Genomic DNA, 22,600 nt, shown 5'->3' on the forward strand with positions numbered 1-22,600 from the left:
CCTCTGGATTTGTTAGCAGCGTGCCCAGGGAGTGTTAAACCCCTCAGGATTTCTCTTGTCCCTCCAGAATTCCTGGGTGGAAGACCAAGAAGCCCCCAGGCACGGTGCAGGGCTGAGGGTGGTGTGAGGCTCCCCAAAACTGCTTTCCCTGTCCCCTGCAGCTCCAGGGGACATCCAGAGAGAAGGAAAGAACAATAGAATCCAAGCTGATTGACAGCCTCAGCTTCCTCCCGTGGTGTTTGGGAGTGACTGCTCCAAGACAGGATTTCTGTGGTGTGACATGTCCAACACGAGTGGTTTTATGCCCAAAGAACAGATGTGATAATCCTTGGCACTTAGTGGTGTGGGGGATTGCTGCTGGCTGCTGCTGTGGGGGGAAAAAGGATTCTAAATATGCCTTGGGAAAATAAGCAGCCTGTGGGGAGTCTCTCTGACCACAGAGTTGTCTTTACCCCCAGCCCTGAGCAGCTAATGAGGATATTTAGGAATGTCACGGCACCATAATCACTTCCAGTGCCTGTCAGGTCTGTTTAGTGCAGCCCTTTGTGCTGTTCTCTGCCTCCTGGCTCTTCTAGAAACATAAAGGCCATTGTGGGCTTTGCTTTTCTCTGAGTGCTGTGGAAAAGAAAAAAAGGAAAAAAATAATTTCCATCCCTTTCTGAGCAAGAGGATCCTGTCTGGGTTTCTGATTCTGGCTTGTCCTGGCATTGTAGCATCAGCAAAAGCAAAGCTCACCTGATGTTACAGCAGAAAAGGCCTTGCTGTACAAGTGCTCCTGCCAGCAGGGAGAGATGGAAGCCAAATTGGCAAAGGGCATCACTTGGAAAAATTGGATTTGTGCTTTGGCTGTGCTGCACTTGAAGAAAATTCCCACCAAAACGCTGCTATTTTTGGAAGAGAAGCCTGGTCGGAACTCTGCTGCTCACACTCACCAGTATTTGTTTCTCCTTGGTGTTGGAATAGTTTCCCTTCGCTCAGGAAGATGTCACTGGGATTTCCACTGTGGGAAAAAGGGGGTGGAAATTGCTGGAAAATAAAGGCTGGGACAGCCTCGGGAGCCCTGTGCTTCGGGGAAGTTGTGATGCTGGGAGTGGGAATGGTGGTGCCTTTGGCCTCCAGCCTGCTGGAGCAGTCAGGAGCTGGTGGCTTTCCCTGGAGCAGTTCAGTGAGCCAGAACCTCCCCAGCGAGAGGGTGGGCAAGCTCTGCTTCTGGAAGAGGATTTCACCTGGGGGTAAGGGAAGGCTCTTTCAATATTTACTGGCTGCACTGGAGCCTGATTCCTTCCTGGAGCAGTTCTTTGCTTTCCCAGTTTGGGATGATGACAAGTTCTGTTACAGCTGAACCCCAGCTTTGTCTCTCAGCCCAGGTGAGCTCAGTCAAGCAGCCTGGGACTGTTTTTCTGAAAAAAAAAGGGTTTTTTTTCTGGTTCTATCTCCCTCGACTTGCTGGGGTTTGTGTTCAGCTTCTGGGAGTACTGGAGATTGTTCCCAATTGCATTTTGAGCATCTGAATTTCATTACCAGGGGAGATGTGGCTGTGGTGGTTTCCTGCAAGTGCTCTGCTTTCTGGGAAGGCCCTTGTGGGGCAGCACCGGGTGTTGTGGCAATTCCCAAAAATCCCTCCTGCAGCCCTGGCTTCCTTAGCAAACCCCAGAGTGTCCCGAGCTCAGGGTCACCCCCAGGGCCTGAGAAGGTGCTGCTGGGTTTGTGTGTCAGCCTGGATTCCTGGAAGGAATTCCAGGATTACCCCACATGACACCCCCAGCCCACAGGAGCTTTGTGCTGCCTCGTTTTGTGAGTGCCGGCTTGGAGGATTTGACTTTTTATGGGAAATTCCTGGAGACTCTGGCCTCTTGAAGCAGGTCTTTGATGCTATCAGAAGGGCCTTTTGTTAAGTGCAAGTCCTTCAGCTCTGGTGGAGTCACAGAGCTGGGTCCTCCAAAGCAGAGCAGCTGCACTCGAGCTTTGGGGCCAGGGCTCGTCCCTTTCTGGCTCCTGGCACCGCTTTCATCCCACAGCAGAGCCTGGTGGGCTTTGGATTTTCCTGGCAGCACTCCTGCTCTGTGCCTGAAAAGCTCTGCTGCCACGGAGGGGAGAATTTGAAGCGCTTTTTGAGCTCTCTTAGCTGGCCTGGAGCCCCTGGCAGAGGTTTTTGTGGCGCTGGAGCAGCTGTGGCAGCGCCCAGCCCGTGCCTGGTGCCAGCAGAGCCCTGTGGGTGCCCAGCTGGAACGTCCCCAGCGAGGTTCCACCCAAGCTGGAGACCCCAGGAAAGAAGGAGCTGGGAAAACAAATGAGCTCAGCTGGGCCTGCCGGGGAGGCCCGTGCCAGATCCTTCAGGAAACAGCTTTTTCTAAGGGACGTGGAGCCTTCCAAGCTCCGTGCAGATCCTGGCCAGCTTTCCTGCCTCGCTGGAAACGTGAGCCTCGGCAAGGAGGGGTTGCCTGAGGCTGAGCTCACTTTGGCTGTAAAATTGCTTTTTAGGAAGATTTAGCTGCGGACAGGAGTGAAGTCCCGAGAAGGGAGCGGGAGGAAGGGGGTTTGGGGAGGTCATTTTTAAAAGCAGAATTAGGCCTCCTTTCTGCTCCCTTCCCAGCCCACCGGGTGTGGGCATCACTGCCACCCACAAACTCGGGGTTTTTCTCCCAGAACAACTGCGAGGGTGCTTTAGCTCCCCACAGAACCTCTGTGAAGGCAGTGGGGGAAAGCTCATCCTTTTTCCAGCTATGGTATCTGACTTTGCTCAGTCCTGTTGCATCTTCCTCTGAGCTGGAGGTAGGGCAAGGGCCCTAATTGTTATTTTCTGCTCTAATAAGATGGGATTTCTGCTCTAGCAGCTTGGGAGGGCAGTCCCAGGCCGCCCTGAGCCCCTGCACAGAGCAGATGCTGAGTGTGGGACTCCTGGAAACACCGTCTCCCATGGCTGATCCCCCATCCCAGGAATAGCTGGCTGCTCCAGGGGCTGGGATTAATTATGTGTACATTCAGGGCTGCCTTTTTGCTGAAGTGAGTTTGGAACCCATGCCAGGGAAAATCTGGATGTGATTTGAAAGGTGCAGAGCAGTGAAATTCTTTCCGAGGCTGTGGGGTGGGGGCAGAATGGGGGGACTCCTTCAGGGTAAAGCAGGAGGCACAGCTGCTTTTCCACTCTTGGAATTCCTGGCTTGGTTCACAGCTGGGATGGCCAGGGGGATGTCTTTGGGGTTCTCAGCTCGCTGGAGATCCAGCCTTTGGCTCCACAACTTTGCTGCTTATGGTCCCTCTGCCTTTTTCAATCTCCAGCTCCTTGCTCCCAGTGTAGCACCAGCTGTGCCTGGAGAATTCCCACAGGAGGGACCAATTTGCAGAGCCCTTTTCCCTGCTTTTGTTTGTTTGGAGAGATTAACCCCTCCTGTGGCCTGCCTGCTCTGTCTCTCACTGCTGGAGACCCAAATTCCTTATCAGCCTTTTCCCCAAGATTTCCTGGCACTTTTCAGTCCCATTGAAGGCCTGAAGCAGTGGGGACCAGGCTGTATTTTTTTTCCAGCCCCACCTTTGGGAGCTGCCCCATCAATTTTTGCTCTGGGTCAGCCAGATAAAGCAAATCAGCCTTGATTACCCACTGAGGAGTTTGGTTCTTCCAGTCTTGGGAGAACAGATCCTTTCTGGCACCAGAGGAATTTTCATGGCCAGACAGAATACCTTCAGTAGAGCTTCTCTTTGCCTTTGTAGGGATTAACAGGTTTTTAAAATCCAGAAAAAGCAGGCAGCACATCCTGGAGCTGGGTGCTTGCACAGCCAGGGCAGCCATTGTGTGTTAGTGCCTTATCTCAGTCATCTTTTTCCAAAATCAACTTGTTTGACACATTCCTGGGTGATAAATGCTCAGTCCTCTCTTAGCTTTGTTTGTGTAAAGGACAGCGTATTTTACCACACCTCCTGCTGGAGGGAATTCCTGGTGCCAGCAGGGATGGAGCCTCACTGCTCCAATTGCTCATGCACAACATTATCTATGTAAATAAGAAAATCTAATTGTTTCTGACTCCTGGGATTGTGACAAGAAGCTGGGGAAGCGGAGCCTGCAGCAGCAGTGACCTTTGCAGCTGCTGGAAAAGCCCATTATCAGCAGAGCTTCCTCCCCTCCGTGTCTTGTCCTTGGTGTTCCACATCCTGAGGCAGGAGCGATGCCAGGAGGGGAAAAATGAGTTTAGAATCAGGGAGCCATGGAATGCTTTGGTTTGGAGAAGAACCTTAGAGGTCACCATGGGCAGGGACACCTTCCACTATCCCAGGTTGCTCCAAGCCTCGTCCAACCTGGCCTTGGACACTTCCAGAACCCGGCTGAGGATCCTTAACAAATCCTGGGAGCAGCCAAAGAAAATCATCAGGGAGAGAGCGCTGGGAATGGGGTGGTGGGAACCGTGCCCTGGAGCTGCAGCATTGCTCACAGCTCCCTGCACCCCTCAGTCTCCCGTGTTTCCCTGGTGTTTTGTTGTCTTTGGCCACGGGAAAAGCCCCACTGGACAGTTCTGCTATTCCAAAATTTAGGTCTGGGCCAAGGAAAACATGCCCAGGGAAATGCTGCATCTCCCTGACCCTGCAAGTTGCCCACCTTTCCCTTCCAGGAGGGAAGTGGTTTCTCCTGCCTGTCAAGTCAAGGGTTTCTATGGCTGGATTTGGCAGCACTGAAGGGGCTGCAAGTATGTTAATTAGGCATTTTGATTAAAGTCAGCTTTTTGTTAGAAAATAAACTTCCTTGTTGAAAAAAACAGATCTAGAGCAAATGGAGAGAGGAGCTGGATTTCCTGCTGGTTCATATGCTCCATGCCTGGGCTAATTTAAGATTACTTGTGATGAATTTATTCCCCCAAACTGTATTCTTTTTATTATTACTCACTAGCATATGTTTGTTAAACATTTCAATATTCCCACACCCAGAGCTTATTATTTCAGCCATTTATAACCTACCCACCCATCAGTGATTTCATTTTGGCAGACCTAGAACCAAAACAGTCACTCCCAACCACTGCCAGCAGAACTGGTGTGATCCATTCATCTTTTTCAGCAATCATCATTCAAACAGGATCCTCGGCAGCAAACGCACTGGGATTGCTGATGGGAAGGGAAAACTTGATCATTCTCTTGTCAGATGGAAAAGAATTGCTCAGGGCAAGGAATGGAGCTCCGACCTGGGTGCTGCTCCCAGTCTTTCCAGATAAATTCCCTGTTCCCAGGCTCTTCACCCTCAAAATAGAAAAAGGCTGGATAGAGGGGGATTTTGTTCTCACTCTATCACAAATGCTGCCAGATTTGGCTCTTCTTGGCACGCTTTGAGAAGGAATGCACAGCAGGGCAGAGCATTTCCCACCATCAGTGTCCCAGCCCTGCTGCCAACAGCCCAGAAATGAGGAGCAGTGCTGGGCTGGGCTGACCCCGACCCTTTCACTGCAGGGCAAGGAAGGAGCTGCCTCTTGGTGGGTTCACTGTGTGCTCCTGTTTCAAAGCAGTAACTGAGCCTGGCAGGAGATTTGGCTCCTCCAGCAGGTTCTTGCTCGTGCTCTTTGCAAGCTGAAGTTGGCTTGGCTTCAGTTCATCTCTGCTTCAAAAATGCATTGGCAGCTTGCACGAGTCACCCGTGATCCAGCTCCTGGCCAAGACAGGGAGAAGCACAGGGGGTGACCCAGCCCTGGATTTAAAATTGGGATAAATCACCCAGGCCCTGGATTTAAAATTCTCATCAATGACTCAGTCCTGGATTTAAAATTGGAATAAATCACCCAGCCCTGGATTTAAAATTCTGATCAATGACTCAGCCCTGAATTTAAAATTGTCATAATCATCTGACCATTTTCCTGTGTCCTGTTCTTGGTAGCATCCAGCCCATGGCTTCAGTAATTCCAGGGCTCCTGAGAAGACCCACAGGAGGGACAAAGCCATGGTGTGACTCTCCAAGTGCTTTTTCCCTGCCCTCACGTGGTTTGCAAGGATGGAGTGAGGGGAGTTTGGCTTCTGGGTTGCCCCGTGTGACCCCTTTGATAAATGAAGGGATTCTTGCTCTCCTTGTGTTCAGGGATGGGATTGGAAACCCAAGCAGGCACCAAAAAGCCTTTCCTGTGGTATTTGAGATGCCAGGAGGAACTTGAGGGAGCTTCATTCCAACCCAACCCCCCAAAGCCGAATTTTCCAGGTGATTGTGCTGCAGAGCAGTGCCAGTTCCTGGAGCTTTGGGAAGCGGTCTGAAATCCTGCCACGTACCAACCCTTTTGATTCCGTATCTGTTTCACTGTCTGCTAATGGCTTTTGTCTCATTAAATGCCAGAGAAGCTGTTCTCTGAGAGAGCAGCTTGAAGCATTTAGGACTCATTAGGCTTCAAAGGAAAGAGGCCTGTACCATAAGCCAGAGGGGAGGAAACGGAGTGGCAAGAGGATCCCATTAATGGAGAACAAAAATAAACCCCAGACAGGAAGGAAAATTCTATAGGTCTGACTCAGAGCTGCAGTCCCAACACTGAGGCTTCCAGGACCAGGAGCTGCACAGGGAAAATCCCTCTGGCTTGGCTGCTGCCCACACTAGAGCTGGACAATGGGACAAGGGATGTCCTGCCAGCGTTTGCCAGGGATTTTGTCCACACCAGCAAACAGAGAGGTGTCAGGCTTTGATGGGGGCTGCTCCTCGTCATTGCCACACTGGTGAGAGACCAGGGGGATGCAGTTTGCTGGGAACTGTTTCCTCTTCTCTCCTGGAATGTCCTTGCCACCTGAACTGTGCCTGGTTCTGACCGGGTTTAATCTGTGTGAGGAAATGGGCTTTTTTTGGCTATGGTGCTTTTGGCTAGAAGAGGGTGTGCAGGGAAAAGGTCCTGAGAGGGTGATTCTGAAGAGTGCTGTGCTGACCTGCCCTTGTGTCCCCTCCTCTCATGTTTCAGGGAAGATCCTCTTCCGCCGGAGCCACATCCGCGACGTTGCAGTCAAGCGCCTGATCCCCATTGATGAGTATTGCAAGGTAAGGGGGGCTTCCAACACCCACCAAGGGCAATCCCAGCTCCATCCAGCTCCATCCAGCTCCATCCAGCTCCATCCAGCTCCATCCAGCTCCATCCTGATGCACTGACACAGAATCACACAGAATCACCAGCTTGGGAGAGACCTTCAGGATCATCGAGTCCAGCCCAGCCCCACCACCTCAACCAGCCCACGGCACCGAGTGCCACATCCAGTGTTTTTTTAACACATCCAGGGATGGTGACTCCCCCACCTCCCAGGGCAGATCATTCCAGAGCTTTACCACCCTTTCTGGAAAAAAACTTTTCCTGATCTCCAACCTGTATTTCCCTTGGCACAATTTAAGGATCACGGGGAGTGTGGGTTAGCCCCTGCTCTGAATCCCTTTTTTTCATTAAAACCCACCCAGTTTAGCTTTTCTCTGCTGGGGGCTTGGAGGCCTGGTTTGCAGGGGGCAGAGGTGCCCAGCCCCACTCCAGTCTGCACCCTGCTGCTGGGCTTTGCATTCCTCCTGTCCTTCCTCCAGCTGCAAAGCAGAGCCAGCTCTGGAAGGGCTGGGAAGAACCTGGCTGGACATCACCACAGCTTTGGAGGGAAATGGTTGTGTGCAGGGCTTGGTTTGAAGGACTCAGCCCCTCAGGGAGCCTTTCCTTTCCCATCTCTTGGGAAAAAGCCTCCTGTTTTATGCAGCAGGCAGCACTTGAGGCTGTAGGATGGTGAGGTGGTTCCCAACTGGGAGGCAAACTCCAGTTACTGGTTACAAAGGTGACTTGTACCTCAGAAAATTATTGTGACAGAGAGAAGGCTGAGACAACTTGCTCCATACTCTTGAAGGATGTAAAACTGGGCTGAAGTGTAAGGGAAATAAATGATTTTGGGGCAGATTTTTTTTTTTGCAGGGGAAACAAAACACAACAAATTATTTTCGCACAAATCAAGTGTGTCACATCTCCCATTAAAGATGTGCATTTGTACTTGCAGCAGCCATGGTAGGACTGGTACCTCCAAAATCCAGTCTGAATGGTGCTGGGAATACATGAAAGACTGTAAAACCCATGGGAGAAGATGGGGAAATGGTAAATTATCCATCCCTTAGGTGAGGGAGGTGTGGCAGTGCCTTTGTGTGGCTGTGGGGTTTGGGCCTGAGCCAGGGAGGCCGTGGCTGGAATAACAATTCCAGGGATGGAGATGAATTAGGAAATGCATCTTGGCAGCTCTGCAGAGGGGCTGCAGATGAGGATCACTGCTGGCCAGGACAGCAGGTGAGGGCAGAGTGATGGAGATGTGCTACAGGGTGTGCTCTGAGCTGTCCTGGGGGAAGCTGATGGTGCTTGGCCCCTTGTCTCCCGAGCCACTGAACTGTGTCAGCTCCACAGACAGACGCAGCCGTAAATTCAATTTTGGGGAAGAAAATGTCCCTCGGTGATAAAATGCTGCAGCTGCCTCTTTCAGAGCAATGCCATTAGTGGCATAAAATATAATGAACCCATTTGACTTAACAACTGGAACGTAATGGCTGATGTTATATGACCCACTTAGGGAGCTGTGCTCTCCTCCTCCCGTTAATGCATCACCCAGGAATTCCGAGCTCTCCCTGGCTGGCCTGGAGCTGCTGCTTACCCGGAAAGCAGCTGAGCTGAGGTGGCTGTGGGACTGACCAGGGCCTGCAGAGAGGTAAAAGGAGCAAGGAATTAGCAGCAGAAAGCTGTGTAAGGAAGTTTCTGCTTTATTGCCATCTCCTCTGAGGGAAGTTGGGTGTCTTTGTTCTGTGGGAGAGCCCTGCAGAGAGGATGGGTGAGATCTGGGGTGGAAGCAGGGAAGAGGAGCAAAAGAGGGGGGAGCCACTGCTTTCACAGGGCAGTGCTCCTGCTGAAGGGCTCTGTTCCAGCTCCTGTAGTACTGAAAAATGGGGCAATTTAAGATAAAGTGCGGGAAAAGCAGCGAAGGAATCCGAGCAACTGGTAAGAGCAATGAGTTGCTAAATGAGACTTCAGACAGCCATGGGACTGGCAAGGAGAGGGAGCAGAGACCCAAAATGTCCTCCCATTTCTCCAGTTTATTCTCTTTGTGTTCCACATCTGCTGGTCTTTCTCGTGGTGTGGGATCTGCCTTCCTCCTGCCTAAGGGATTTTGGGAAAGGGTTCGAGGGAGGTTGATGAAGGAGCGGTGATGCTCTACCCCAGAGAGACTGAAATTGCTGCTGCTGGAGAATGATCCTTTCTCACTGCCTGCAAAACGGATTTTAATCCAACAAGGGCTCTCTGTCTTTGGTCCTTTCCCCTCAGGCCTGCAGGCAGCAGGATGGGAAAGGTGACTCTGCTGTGGCTCCAACACCATGGGCCAAAGCTGTGTCCTGATGGCCCTGCCCAGGTCACTGCTTTGGGTGGCAGCGCCAGAGCTGGGACAGACATCAGGCTGTTTGTGCCATGCTTGCTGATGTAGTGGCCAGCAGGGTCAGCTCTAGGTGGGCTTCCTTCAAAACATCCTGGGAAATGAGCAGTGGGCCTTGTGTCTCCTCCTTCCAGCACAGGGTGTTCCCTGGGATCACCCCCTGCTTCCAGAGGGCACAGAGCCTTCTCCAGGCCACAAAATCCCAGGATTTTGGCACGGGGGATATCTCTTAGATCACAGGATCTAGCTGGAGCTGGGGAGTGGTACCACATGGGAATGGAATCCGTGCAAAACCTGCTATTTGAATAGCCCTTCCCTGGGCCCAAAAGCCATGGAGGGAGTGGTTTTCTCTCTGCTGTGTCTCACATGATCCTGTTCACGTCTGGCCCATGATTAGTGGTCTGACAGTCTGCTGTGCTGGCACTGAGGGACTGGCTGCTCAGTGCCTGGAAGGGTTTTGGGGGCCAGCACTTGGGGCAAGAAGGAGCCACATCTGATCTCTGTGGTCACCCCGAGGCTCTGCAGCTGTGGCTTTGTCTCCAGGAGAGAAATGAGGGGAGGTTTGCTCTGCCCACACTGCTGTCACGAGACCGCTGGGACAGCAGACAGAGGAGAGGGGGAATTGTACAGAAAACTGGTTATAAATCTGCTCCAGGTCGGGCTGTAGCTCTGCTCCCTGATTTGAAATGCTCCCTTTTTCCATTGCCTCCCCAGCCAGGCACTCTCACCCTGCAGGTCCCACTGTTGGAGCTTTTTTACAACCAGTTCCTTGAAGGGAAGGAATTTCACATCTCCTGCTGTGCCACAGAGCAGCCTCCCAGCCCTGGTGTCTGTGCTTTTGCTTCCCTTGCTTCTCTCCCTGCCCCTTCCCAAGCTGCCATTGCCCAGGGAGGCATTTTTAGGATGTGCTGGGATGGCACTGAGAGTCTGCCACGTGCAAACTGCCCAGCCTGTCCCAAGGATGGCTGCTCCACACTGGGAAGCTGAGCTGGGAGGCTGGATGGACACCCCTGTGGCTCTCACCCTTTGACACAACATCTGCCCAAAAAGCTGGAGCTGGCTAAGCAGGGCCTGGCCAGTCTCTGCTTATTCTCCCTTATTGCAGCAGAGTGGGGTGCTGGGTGCAAGTGGGGCTCTCTGGGTTTGCTGTGCTTCTCTCCAGCCTGTGCTGGGATCCCCTGGGTGCCACTCATGTCCCAGCTCCCTGCACTCCCAGGAGTCCTCCCTGGGCTCCTTGCAGAGTTTTGGTGCTTCCCATCACCCATGTCTGTGTTTGCTCCTCAGGCTCTGATCCAGCTGCCTCCCTACATCTCCCAGTGCGAGGAGGTGCTGCAGTTCTTCGAGACACGACCTGATGACTTGACCCCCCCCAAAGAGTGAGTTGGGTGGGTGGCTGCCACTGCTGGATCCTGGTGGGACACAAGCTGCGATCCTGGTGGGACAGACTGGGATCCTGGTGGGACAAACGGATGGTGGTGTGACACAAACTGGGATGGTGGTGTGACACAAACTGGGATGGTGGTGACACAAACTGAAATCCTGGTGAGACAAACTGGGATCCTGGTGGGACATGAACTGGGATCCTGGTGGGACATGAACTGGGATCCTGGTGGGACATGAACTGCCTTGGACTTGCTGATATCCACAGCTCTGGTGTTCATGAGCAGTTCCCTAGCAAGTGAGAGGTCTGGGATTTGGAGACTTCCATGGAGAGGCTGTGCAGCTCAGTGTGGACACCTCTGTCTCCAGTGGGGAAGTGGAAACATTTCATCTTCCCATGAAGTGTTGGTCTCTTCCTGAGCCTCTTTCTACTTGCAAATACCAGTCTCAGGAACACGATCAGCCTGAAAAGCCTCACTTCACACATCTGCAGCAACCTCTGCCTCCTTGGAAAGGCGCTTTCCCTCAGCCATATCCACGAGCCCCATCCATAACAACACTCCAGAGCCTCTCCATGCAAAGCCAGGAAGGTTTGCAGGGAATCTTGCATGCCTTACACAACTCGGTGTGGTTCTAAGTCTTGTGACTATGAGCTGCTCTGGCCAGGAGCCACCCATCTCTTACTAATCATGAGCAGCATAAATCTGAGCAGCCACCCCCGTGTCCTGCTCTGCTGCTCTCCCTTTCCCTGCTGCACGTGACACGGCTCCAGCAGAGCCTGAGCAGTGGAGGAGGCCTGATTGATTGTGAGGGGAAAGGCAATAAATTGATTTGACACCATTCTCTATTAGAAGGGTGTGGAGGTAGATAAAGGGATTTTGGTTTTTCTCCCCTGAGCAGCAGTTGGGCCTGTCAGGTCTCCAGCTCAGTATCATGCTTGGGTGGACTACATCTTCTCCCTGGGTTTTTGATTATTTTCATTCCCTCTTTTAACTCCCCCTTCCCCCATCCCTGCTTTCCTCCTTTGGCTCCTGTTTCTATTGGCTCGGCTTTTCATCATTTCTCCAGCAGCTCGTGGTCATTGATGAGATTGGTCTGAGAGCCCCAGAACCCATTAACTAATTGCTTGCTGTCGCTGATGCTCTCATCTGTCCTGCCCAGCTATTGCTCACCACTTAACCTGCTGCCCCGTGGGTCATCCCTCAGGGAAGGTCATCCCTCAGGGAAAGCTCAGCCCAGGGACAAGCAAGGGACACCAGGACAAGATGAGCTTGCAGGGACATCAGAGGGGGGGTATCAGAGGGTGGTGCTGTTTTGGGATGTGTGGCACTGCCTGTGTGTGGATCTTTGAGCCCTGCACGAGGGGAGGAGCTGCCCTGCAATAGGAGTCAGGTCTTGGAGCCGCCTGCAGCTCGTGGGATCAGCTGTGGGGGATGGAAGGGCAGCTTCAGTCTCTCACCTGCTCTCCTCACCTTTATTTTGTCTTTTAGGCTGAGCCAGAAACGAGGCAGGGTGGGCACTGTGGCCAGAGCATTCAGGGGTGGGTGCTGAGTGGGGCAGCCCTGTGAGCTGCTGTGCTTGCAGCTGGAGCTCCCAGCTCTCTGTCCTTGCAGCCATCAGGGCCAGTCCCCTGCCACCTCCCTGCTGTGGATCTGAGAGACAAGCATTGGCTGGAGCCCAGTCCCAAACATGTTTCTGTGGTGGGACAATCCACAGGGGATGGGGTGCAAAATTTCTGTGAGTTTGTGAGTTTTGGCCACTGCAGGGCTGGGTGGGTGAGTGGGTGATGCTGAACCTAGTGGTGATTGTGCTGCTTCCCTTCCTGCTGCTCTCCATGGAGAATGTGCTGCTTCCCTTCCTCCTTTCCATGGAGAATGTGCTGCTTCCCTTCCTGCTGCTCTCCAGGGAGGAGATTCAAGCTTGCAGCACAGAGGGGCTCAGTGGGCGCCCCTTGTCCCTTTGCCTCCAGCATCTCAAGGACATCCCCGTTGTGTCCCCATCCCATTCCAAGTGCCAGAAGGGTATTTATTAGCTACAATTCAGAATGCTAATTAATAAAAGTCCTTGACTCTCTCCTCTGGAGGGATTGGGAGCCCATTCCCGAGGCCTGGAATGCTGCCAGCTCAGCAATAACGAGATGGGAGCCGTGATAGACGGCTGGGCTGGATCAGATGTGATGGCGTGTCTGGGCTTTGGCCGGATGTCATCCTTCATCCAGCAGATAAATACTTTGCTCTGGGAATTTGAAAGGGAGCCAGGCCATGAACAGAGTGGGGGAAAGGGAAAAAAAAAGAAGAAAAAAAAAAAGATGGATTTTTATGCTGGGTGTCTGAAAGGAGTGAGTGAGGGAGGGGAAAAAGGACTGGTCAGCCACTCTCACAGGAGCCTTCCTGCTCCCTGTCCCTTCCCTTGGCTTTCCTGGCTGACAGCTCTGGTCAGCCCCTGCCCCGAGGGTGGCAGTGAGGGACACATGCCTGTGAGTGCTGTTGGATGCACCCTGTGCTTGTTCTGCCTGGTGTGCAGGTCAGGCTCCAGCCAGGGATGTCACCCCAGGATGTCAATCCCTGCCAGGGGCCACAGTTGGCTCCAGCCCTTGGAATTCTGGTTTAACTGTAGTCCTTGGAATTCTGGTTTAACTGCAGTTCATGGAATTCTGGTTTAACTGCAGCTCATGGAATTCTGGTTTAACTGCAGTTCATGGAATTCTGGTTTAACTGCAGCTCATGGAATTCTGGTTTAACTGCAGTTCATGGAGCTCTGGCTTAACTGCAGTTCATGGAATTCTGGTTTAACTACAGCTCATGGAATTCTGGTTTAACTGCAGCTCATGGAATTCTGGCTTAACTGCAGTTCATGGAGCTCTGGTTTAACTGCAGCTCATGGAATTCTGGCTTAACTGCAGTTCATGGAGCTCTGGTTTAACTGCAGCTCATGGAATTCTGGCTTCACTGCAGTTCATGGAATTCTGGTTTAACTGCAGTTAATGGAGCTCTGGTTTAAGTGTAGTTTGTGAATTCAGTCCTTGGTTCTGGCAGTGTTTGGGAATGGAAAGAGGAGGTTGGACAGCCCAAGCATTTCTCTCCAGGCCCCTGGGGTGTTGTTTTCCCCAGAGCTGGAGCTCTCCCTGGGCTGGGCCAGGGCTCTCCTGCTTTTCCTGCAGTGCAGCTCCCTTCAGCAGCCCCGTGCTGAGCAACACCAGCTGGTCCCTGCTGGCTCTCAGCTGAGCTCCTCAGCCCTTCCCAGCCTCCCACCTGCTCTCCAGCCTGTCCTGAGGAGAGGAAAGGGGTCAAATTCTGACTTCATTCCTCCTCCTTCCACCACTGCTGCCAGCTGGGCAGGATGTCACAGCCAGGAGTGGAGTCAAGACAGGATTCTCCAGCACTTGGTGGGTGGAACAGGGAGGTGAAGCCCTCCCTCCATCTCCTCCTTCCTCATCCCCAACTTTGCTGTGTCCTGCTGCCTGGAGAGACCACATCAAGCAGAAGAGCAGAGGGAGGTGGCAGGGTTTCTGCTGCCAGTGACAACTGGTGGCCTTTGTGATGTGGATCCCTGTCCAGCAAGCTCTGGACTGGAATTACTCCACTGCTTCCAACTCACAGAGCTGCCCAATGTGGGTCAGAATGAGGCTGAATCCAGAGGAATTTGTGAAGAGCACTGAGGGAAGAAGGAGAAGAGAAATGGCTGTGGAAAAAGAGATCTCTGGAAAGTTAGCAATCTGGGGGATGTGGGATTTTTCTCCTCAGTGTTGGATGGAAGCCCTGCAGCTTCAAAGAAGAGAAGTCATCAAATTCCTGCTCCCCACGTCTCCCAGCAGGTCTGACCAGCACAGGATGCTGAGGTGGGAGGTTGCTGTGTGCACCCCCCTCACCTCCCACCCCACTTCTGCAGTTCAGAGCTGTTTTTAACCACAGCAGAGGTGCTGGGGAAGGCTGGGGAAGGCTGAAGGGCTGGGCACAGAGCCACTGCTGAGTCAAAGCATTCAGCTGCTCTCTCCTCCAGCCGAATTTCGGCTGTGGGACATGAGGGAGCCCAGGTTAACTCTGTAGAGAAGCAAGGCCTTAATAGTTATTAATAAGTTATTAATATTAATGACTAACAAGTCATTAATATGACCAAGTAGTTATTTATTCACTGCCCACAGCTCCAGGTGGGATGTGGTGGGGAATGTGCTGTTCCCAGGGGCTGGGGATGGGATGTACCCCTGGCCATGAAAAACCTCTTCAATGAAAAGCATCTTGCACTGGGTTTTTTCAGGAGCTGAGCAGCCCATCATACATAAGACACTTACAAAAGTTGTTGCTTTGAACTTTGTCCCTGCTCTAGGATGGAGGGGCTGCAGGAAGCCTCTCCTGGAGCGTCTGCTGGTGAGCCAGAGACCCATGAGTTGGAGGATGTTGGTTTGGATAAGGATTCTTGCTGGCCTGTAGCTTTGGGGTCGTGTCCTGCTCTCCAGACCGATCACAGCTTGTGCACAAAGTTGTTTTGCATTTCTCCTGATGCCCACGTGCACATTCAGCAGGAGTTGAGGCTGGATCCCAGCTCCAAGACAGCCTCCTCCTTCCCCTTGTGCCGAGAGCCGGCTTTCCTGGATGACAGCAGACAGAAATACCCAATTTCTGCAGAAACCTGCTTTGTGCCAGGTCCCTGGACAGAGCACTGGGTTTTACTGAGCTGCCAGGGCAGGTTCTGAGCCTGAGGGCTCAGCTTGGCTGACTCTGCAGTGGCCCTGGAGTGTGGGGACAGGGGCTCCTTTCAGTGCTGCTGGAGCATTTGCTAAACATCACTTCTCCCAAACAAGGGCTCTCTTGTACCCCATTCCCCGCCTCCATAAATTTTGCAAACATCTCCAAGCTTGCTGAATGCTTTGGAGATGAACCCCCTCCTGACAGCTATTTTGGTGGCATTACTGTATTACAGCAGGATTTATTTTTTTTTACAAGAGAGGGTTTTTTATTTTATATGAGGGAGATGTTTTCTTGGAATGCTGACCTCAGATCCGTCCCATTTGATGTGGCTCCTGTGTGGGTTTGCAGCAGCTGCAGTTGTTTTCCTTGTGTTGGTGCTCCAGTCCTTCACCTATTCATGAGCTGGCTGTGGCAGCAGGGCCAGTGCTGAGGTCCCCAAAGCCACATTTGGGGGCACTTTTCTCCTGTGAGTCCCACTGCAAGGTGGGTTTTTCTGTGTGACAACCTCAGGGCCACCTCCCTGCAGCCCTGGGACCTGCCTGGCCCAGCAGCCACCAAATGTGCCTTAGGAAAGAGTTTATAAACTCAAGCCAGCATGTAACAACTCTTCTTTATACCTGGGTTTATAATGAATGACTTTTAATTAACATTTCCTGCCTGAATTATGACCCTGTAAGTCCATGAAGAATTTCAGTGTCCCCAGCATCCTGCAGTGAGTAGTTTAGCAGTTGTCTTACAAGCTGTTGAAAAGCAGCCTCTTAGATTTTAATTCACCTCCCAGTCTGCTCACTTTGCTGAACCCCTGTTCTCCCCATCTCACTCCTTCCCACCCCTGGATCCATGGGGATGCTGCCTAGAGAGGATGCTTGAGAAACCTGACTCTCTTTTCCTAAAAAAACCCCCGTGGCATGGAGATTATTGAATGTGCTAAGAGTTCTCCATGTGTCAGAGTTTCCTTCCAGGGGATTATGAGGTTCTTGAAGGACACTGAGCTGAGCCCACTGAGACTGTGGTGTTGGCTCAGAGCTTTAAGTGAGGCTCCAGCCACACAGCCACCCTTCAGAGTTCTGGGAAGCAGCTGGAGAAGCATTCCTGGGTTTTTCCAGCCCCGTGGGGCTGGTTGGTGTCCCCTTGCCTCAGTGCCTAGTAACTGTGGGGGTTACTGCTGGGGGGGCTGGAGCTAAATGAGATTTACAGGGCAAGGCAGAGTGGTTTTTCCTTCTCTTCTGCTGGAGCCATGAGTTTCCAGGGAGCCGTGCACGTGAGCTCTGCTGCTGCCCTTCTCTGCTCCACAGGGATCTGAGGAGGAGGAGGAGATGCTGCCGGGAGTTTGCTGCTGTTTCCTGTCTTGTCTGAGCTCCTGTCCCCTCTGAGGAGCTTGGGCTGGGGCTGCTGCTCCTCAGACCTGCAGCTCTTTGTGTCCCTGCCAGGAAGATCCCGGCAGCAAAGTAAAATTGCAGCTCCTTCCTTGCCCCCTCACTCAGCAGCGGATGAGTTCCAGTGATGGGTTTAGCAGAAGGCATGGGGAAAACTCCATCTCTCATCAGCACAAGGGGACCATTCCCACCTGCTGATCTCCAGCTTTGCCTCCTTTCCCTGTCATACCTCTGAACTGGGAGGATTTTAATGGGGCTTATTAATTAACTCTGATTTAGCTCTGCAACGCTGCCTCTGTGGAGGAATCTTTGGGATGCTCTGTCCCTGGGCCGTGGTGTTGAGGTCTTTGCACAGTCTGTGCTCTCTGAACTCAGCAGGCTCCAGTTTCTGTAACAATGCCCTGTTTGTTTGCACTCCATCGTGGCTGCATTTTATTTAATTGTGTTTGTACTTCCCTGGCTGAGTGCCTGGGCTGCTTCCAGGTGGCTCGGGGGGAGTTGTAAGGCTGGGCCAGCACCCAAGCCCACCGAGGGAAGGACAAAACATTACATTTCTAAATGAAAGGAGTGGGTATGGGGTTGTTTGCAGGGTGGGTGATGCCCATGGAGACATGAGCTGGTTGAGGGAGGTCAGTGGCCCCACTGCTGTGCATTCCTGAGCGGGTTTGTCACCCCAATTGTCCCCTCGCTGTGCTGACACTTCCTTCTCTTTTTCAGGGAGCCCATTGGAAAGAAGAGGTCTGGTAAGGACTCCTTTCCTCTCTGCTGCTCACACCAACTCCTCCTTCCACCCACAGCTGAGTTCTCCTGCTGTGGGGTCCCCAGGGCACCCCAGCCCCTGCTCTGCTCCCCCGTGGGGCTCCCCAGCACAGTGACCCCCTCCACCCACTGGGATCTCCCTGCAGCCTCCAGACCCCCATCCCATATCCCCTGAGCCTCTGTGGTGCTGCCCAAGGTGGGTCAGATACCCTCAGCTCTCAGCACTGCCCTGGCCTCCCCCTCCACTCCTCGAGGTGCTGTAACCCCCTCTCCATCCCCTCCCTGCCTCATGCCTTGTCTCCCATCCTTTTGTTCCCATCAGGGATTATCCAGAGAACAGCCTCTTTCCTGCAGAGAGGTACTAACAGCTGCTCCTGCCCTTGCTCTGCTCTGCCTCTCTCTGGGGGGACACCTGCTCAGATGGGGGGAGCTGTCACGTCCCTGGTGGCTTTCTGTGGTGGCTGGTGGTGGCACAGGGGCTGGGGCTTGGCTCTCGGTGCAGCTCCACCTGCAGGGGGACGTGGCCCAGGTCCTGCTGAAGGTCTGCAGGGCTGGGGATGCAGAATTTCAGGAGCTGCCTGGAGGGCAGTTTGGGGCTGAGGGACAGTTCTCCTTCACCCTGGCACCAGCTGGGAGCCTTGGGGAAGGTGGTGGGCTCTGGGATGCTCTATCCAGGCTCCTCAAGAGAGGGGAACATCTCTGAAAGATCCCCTTGTGGGTGTGGTTTAGGCTTATTTGAGCTTCCCAAAAAGAGCAGGAGAGAGGAGTGGAAGAGCCTTTGATCTGTGGGTTAAGGAGGCATCTTTCAGCTCCTGCAGAAGGTATAAAACCAGTGTGAGCGTCTTGGGGAGGCAAGGTCTGAGCTTTGGCTGCATGGAAATTCTGCTGAAACCAGGGTGGAAAGGATTTTGGCTGGAGAACTGGCACTGCCATCACCTGTGTGAGCAAACTCGCTTGTAGGTGAGGGGTTCCTCTTGCAGGAGGGAGGAGAGGCACAGGAGGCACTCAAAGCCTGATTCCACTTTTCCAGTGGAGCTGCAGGTCACCCCTCCCTCAGGAGCTGCTGGTGACCCAGTTGTCTGATGCTTTGATCCGTTCTCAGGGGCTGAGAGCTCTCCTGTGGGACTCTCAGGGATTTACCAGGATGGTTAAAAACCTTTGGACAGCATTTCCTGCTCAATCTCTGGCTGCTCTCTGTCCAAGCAGGACTTTGGGATGGGCATTTCAAAGCTCTCATGAGCCCTTTGCAAGCACAGCCTGGCTCTGTGCTGAAGCACTGGGGACAAGGGAAAGCCTCTCCAGGGTTGAGGAGGAGGAAAATTTCTGCTGCATAACTCAGTTCAATGAGGGCAAAATTCAATTTAAGGATGCTGCCTGCTAGAGAAGCAGCAGTTCTCCACTGAGAAGGAAGAGTTTGGATAACATCCAAGGCAGAGCCTGCTCTGGCAGGGCAGGATGTGCTGTTCTGCCCCTGGCAGCAGCCACCAGGGAAAGGTGCTTGCTCTCAGTAACATTACACAGGGTTGATGCCTCATGCCAGACGTGTTCAGAGATTCATCTCATTGTCTGGCATTTCCTAGCAGCAGAAACTGAATTTGGTTCAGCTGCTGTCACCCCAGCTCCTTCTGTACCTTGAGGAAATCCCTCATGCTTCACTGGGTCCTCAAGCCAGGCCTGCTTTGAGGTAGCAAATGTGCAGCAAAGCATAAAAAATACTCCTTCAATCCAGGATGTCCCTGAGGAGGGGTCACCCAACAGCTGCTAACAAACCAAAATCACGAGGATTTTCCAGACAGCAATTTCCCAATTGCTAGAGAGGGGGTGAAGTGCTCCTGAGTAGTGTTGGAAAGAGCTCTGAGGTGCTGGCAGCAGCAAGCCAGGTTTGGAAATGGGATTTGAGCAAACACTGGGTTGCAGAGTGGGTTAAAGTGCTGCCCTGTGGTGACCACGAGACTCAGATGACATTTGGAGTTTCGAGGAGGGCCCAGTGTGTGTGTGAGCACTGGAAATAAAATCTGCTTTCTTTGCTTAGCTTTTTTTACCAGCATTTGTAATCCCACCTGCCTGAGGCGTGGGCTCTGCACAGCCTGCAGCTTGCAGGGGTGGGATTATTCCCCAGACTTTGGGGCTCTGCCTTGGCCACTGATTTAGGTATGTCTAAAAGTAGTCATCCCATCAGTCCCTGAGACTGTTCTGAGCATTTCTGCTCCCTCTGCCTGTCACAGTTCCACAGAAAGCACAGATGGAGAGCCATGGGTTCGTGCAAACCAACCAGAAACTGCCTCCAGAGTTTATATTTGGGTGGAGCTGCCCAAGGAGGCTGGCAGAGACCTCAAATGCCCCTTTGCCAGTTCAGTTTTAGCTGCTTTCTCGTGTGCCCACGTCCCTTTTGCTGTGGGATGTCCCTGCAGTGGCAGAGAGACCCCAAAGAGGAGAGGCAGTGAAAACACAGCAGCCAGCAGGGAGCTCTCTGAAACCCCACTGGGGAATGGCATTTCCATGTGGCTGTTTTCCAAATTCTGGGAGAATCCCTGGAGAGATGAGGGGGTTTGCAAAGAATTCAGCTGAGCATTCAGTGCCCATTTCACGTGAGAGTAGGAGGAAGGTTCCCCTTGGAGTTCTGATCATCCCAAACTCCTCAGGTCTGGAAGAAGAGGGGCTCTCCTGAGAGCTCTGGATCTGATCCATGCAGGCAGAGCAGGAAGGGACTTTATCCAAAGAGTGACATTTTTGGGAGATGGATTAGGCAAAGGCTGGAGTGTACAACAGGCTTCACACCCAAAGACCTGTGTCAGGGAAATGAATCCACAAACACCAGGGGTTTATGTCCAAAAAGGAGACAGAGGAGTCCTGTAACTTTATTCCAATAAAGGGAGAGGCCATGGACCATTCCCCTGGGGTCTCTCCAATTTTTATCTCCTTTTTATCCCAATTTCCCGGCCGTGTCCCTCTCTCTTTCCCCACTGCCTGAGGTACTTGAGAGGCACAGACTCCCCAGAATGCCTGACACCTACGATTCCCCCTAATGTAGAACCCTCCCTTTTAATTTTTAATTCTTATGGAATTTATGGTGTTTCCCCATTGTCTCTTTCATCTTTCAATATCCAATTTCATTTACCAGCAAACCTGCAGTTTGTTAGGAAAGGCAAATATCTTTTTTCCCATTCATCAGTCAGTGGAATCCTTCCCATTATTTCTTTTATCTCTCAGTGCTGGTTTGATTTACCAGCAGCCCCACAGCTCGTTTGTAAAGACAAATCCCTCATCCCTCTCACCTGTGCCCCAACCCAGTGCTGAGCTGTTTCCCTCTGGGAACACCAATGTCCCAGCTCTGTCAGAAGTTCTCACTTTGGGCACTTGCAAAGGCAGAAGCTGGAAATGCTGGAAACATCACAAGCAGCCCCATATCCGTGAGATTTCCTGGGTTTGCACCTGTCAACCCTTGGGTGAAAGGCCAAGTTTCTGGCCAAACAAATCCTGCAGGGATTTTTGGGCTGGCTGAGAGCGAGGTCAGTGCTGTGAGCAGCGCCAGGCTGGGCTCTGGGATGTGCAGAGTGTCTCTCCTGCATCCAGGGCGAGCAGCAGTTCTGCTCAGTGCTCCCGTGACTCGATGGATTCCCCTTTTCCATTTGTGTCACTGGCCCAGCTGAGGGTGCACAGTCTGTGCTCCTGCCTGAGCTGGCTGCAAACCCCCTCTCCTGTGGGACAAACCCCTGCTCCCATCCCCAGAGCTCTGGTGCTGGCTCCCATCTCCCACCGTGGCTATTTCCAGGAGCCCAAGGCTGGCCGTGCCCAGGATGCTGCTCCAGGCTGTGTTTTGGTGGCTGAGGATGATGAGGCCAGGTGAAGATGCTCCCACAATTAACGCCTACCTCTTCCTCCAAGCTCAGTTTACCGCTTCTCCTGCTGGTTTAATGGGTACATTGGAGGGTCCACAATTGGCTGCTGACGCTACAAATAGCCTCAGAGGCACGGTGTAATTACAGCCAGGGAGGCAGAAAGGGGAGTACCTCTGCCTACAGTTGTTATTCTTCTCTCAGGGGCTGGGTACATCCTCGGGTCAAGCACAAACCTTTAACTGAGCTGCTAGAACAGATAGTCCCAGCATCCACCATTCAATTTGGAGGGTTATTTTTAACTGTCTGCTGCCCCACCTCTGGGTTTTGGTGTGGAGGAAGCTTCCAGGAGCAGGAACAAATCCTCTGCACTTGGCCAGCTCACCTGGAGCTCTGCAGAGTTTATAGCAGATGGACACAGACAATTTCCTTCCTTTTCCTTTAAATAACGCTGCCCTGCAGACACATGGCTCAGTTAAGTCTTGGTTGTGGTCTGGCATTCTCAGAAGCAGTTGGGAGAGGTTGTGACCTTGTCAGGAGGCAGCAGAACACCCCGGGAATCCTGAGGACCTGCTAGATCCTGTCCTTCAGGATGAGCGTGGCACCTTAGGTTTCCCATGGCCTGGAGGAAAGATCTGTTGGGAGGCTGAGACCTCTGATGTGACTGGGGAGCACCTGCTGCAGGTGTGTTTGCCATGGAAACTCCTTCCAGCTCTGAGGCTGAATTTCTTTGCTGCATTTCACCCAGGAGGAACCTCCTCTCTCTGTGGAATTTTGGAGGCTGGGAGGGGATTGTCCTGCATTTCTGTTGTGCCTGGCCCAGATGTGATTTCTGCCCTGCCAAAATTTGAGACTCAGAGTAAAGCACAGGCCCCACAACCTCAACACCTGCAATCAGGTGTGGGATTCTTTTGTATGGCTTGTGCTGCACTAGGGAACACTCTCCTCTTTCCACAGCGCGTTTCAAGTATAAATTAAACCCTGCCACACTGGGGGAGACTGGAATAATGTAACAGTGTCTTCCCTGACAAGGCAGTGTTGGGTTGGAAGCCAGAGCTCAGGAAAATCCACAGACACCAGATGTTTACATCCAAAGCAGTGGAACTTGATTTGACTCAAGTGAGAGAGTCCACTGGGGCACATCCCTGTGGCTTTTTCCCTCTCAAGGTTTTTGAGGATGCAGCTTCCTTTTTAA

General features: G+C 52.5%; 1 protein-coding gene across 2 annotated transcripts in view; it reads left to right on the forward strand.

Moving 5' to 3' along the window:
- Positions 1-22,600, forward strand: part of SH3PXD2B (SH3 and PX domains 2B) — a 50,245-nt gene that overhangs the window by 14,154 nt on the left and 13,491 nt on the right. For both annotated transcript variants that reach the window (XM_088063683.1, XM_088063684.1), the window contains exons 4-6: positions 6,903-6,979; positions 10,654-10,745; positions 17,528-17,553. In XM_088063683.1, coding sequence (XP_087919809.1) covers positions 6,903-6,979; positions 10,654-10,745; positions 17,528-17,553 — 195 coding nt within the window. The remainder of the gene's footprint in view (positions 1-6,902; positions 6,980-10,653; positions 10,746-17,527; positions 17,554-22,600) is intronic.

The sequence above is a fragment of the Pseudopodoces humilis genome, chromosome 17 (assembly GCF_049639895.1).
Source record: "Pseudopodoces humilis isolate 2021_Gansu_Grassland_sample_001 chromosome 17, ASM4963989v1, whole genome shotgun sequence".
In the NCBI taxonomy this organism is placed as follows: domain Eukaryota; kingdom Metazoa; phylum Chordata; class Aves; order Passeriformes; family Paridae; genus Pseudopodoces; species Pseudopodoces humilis.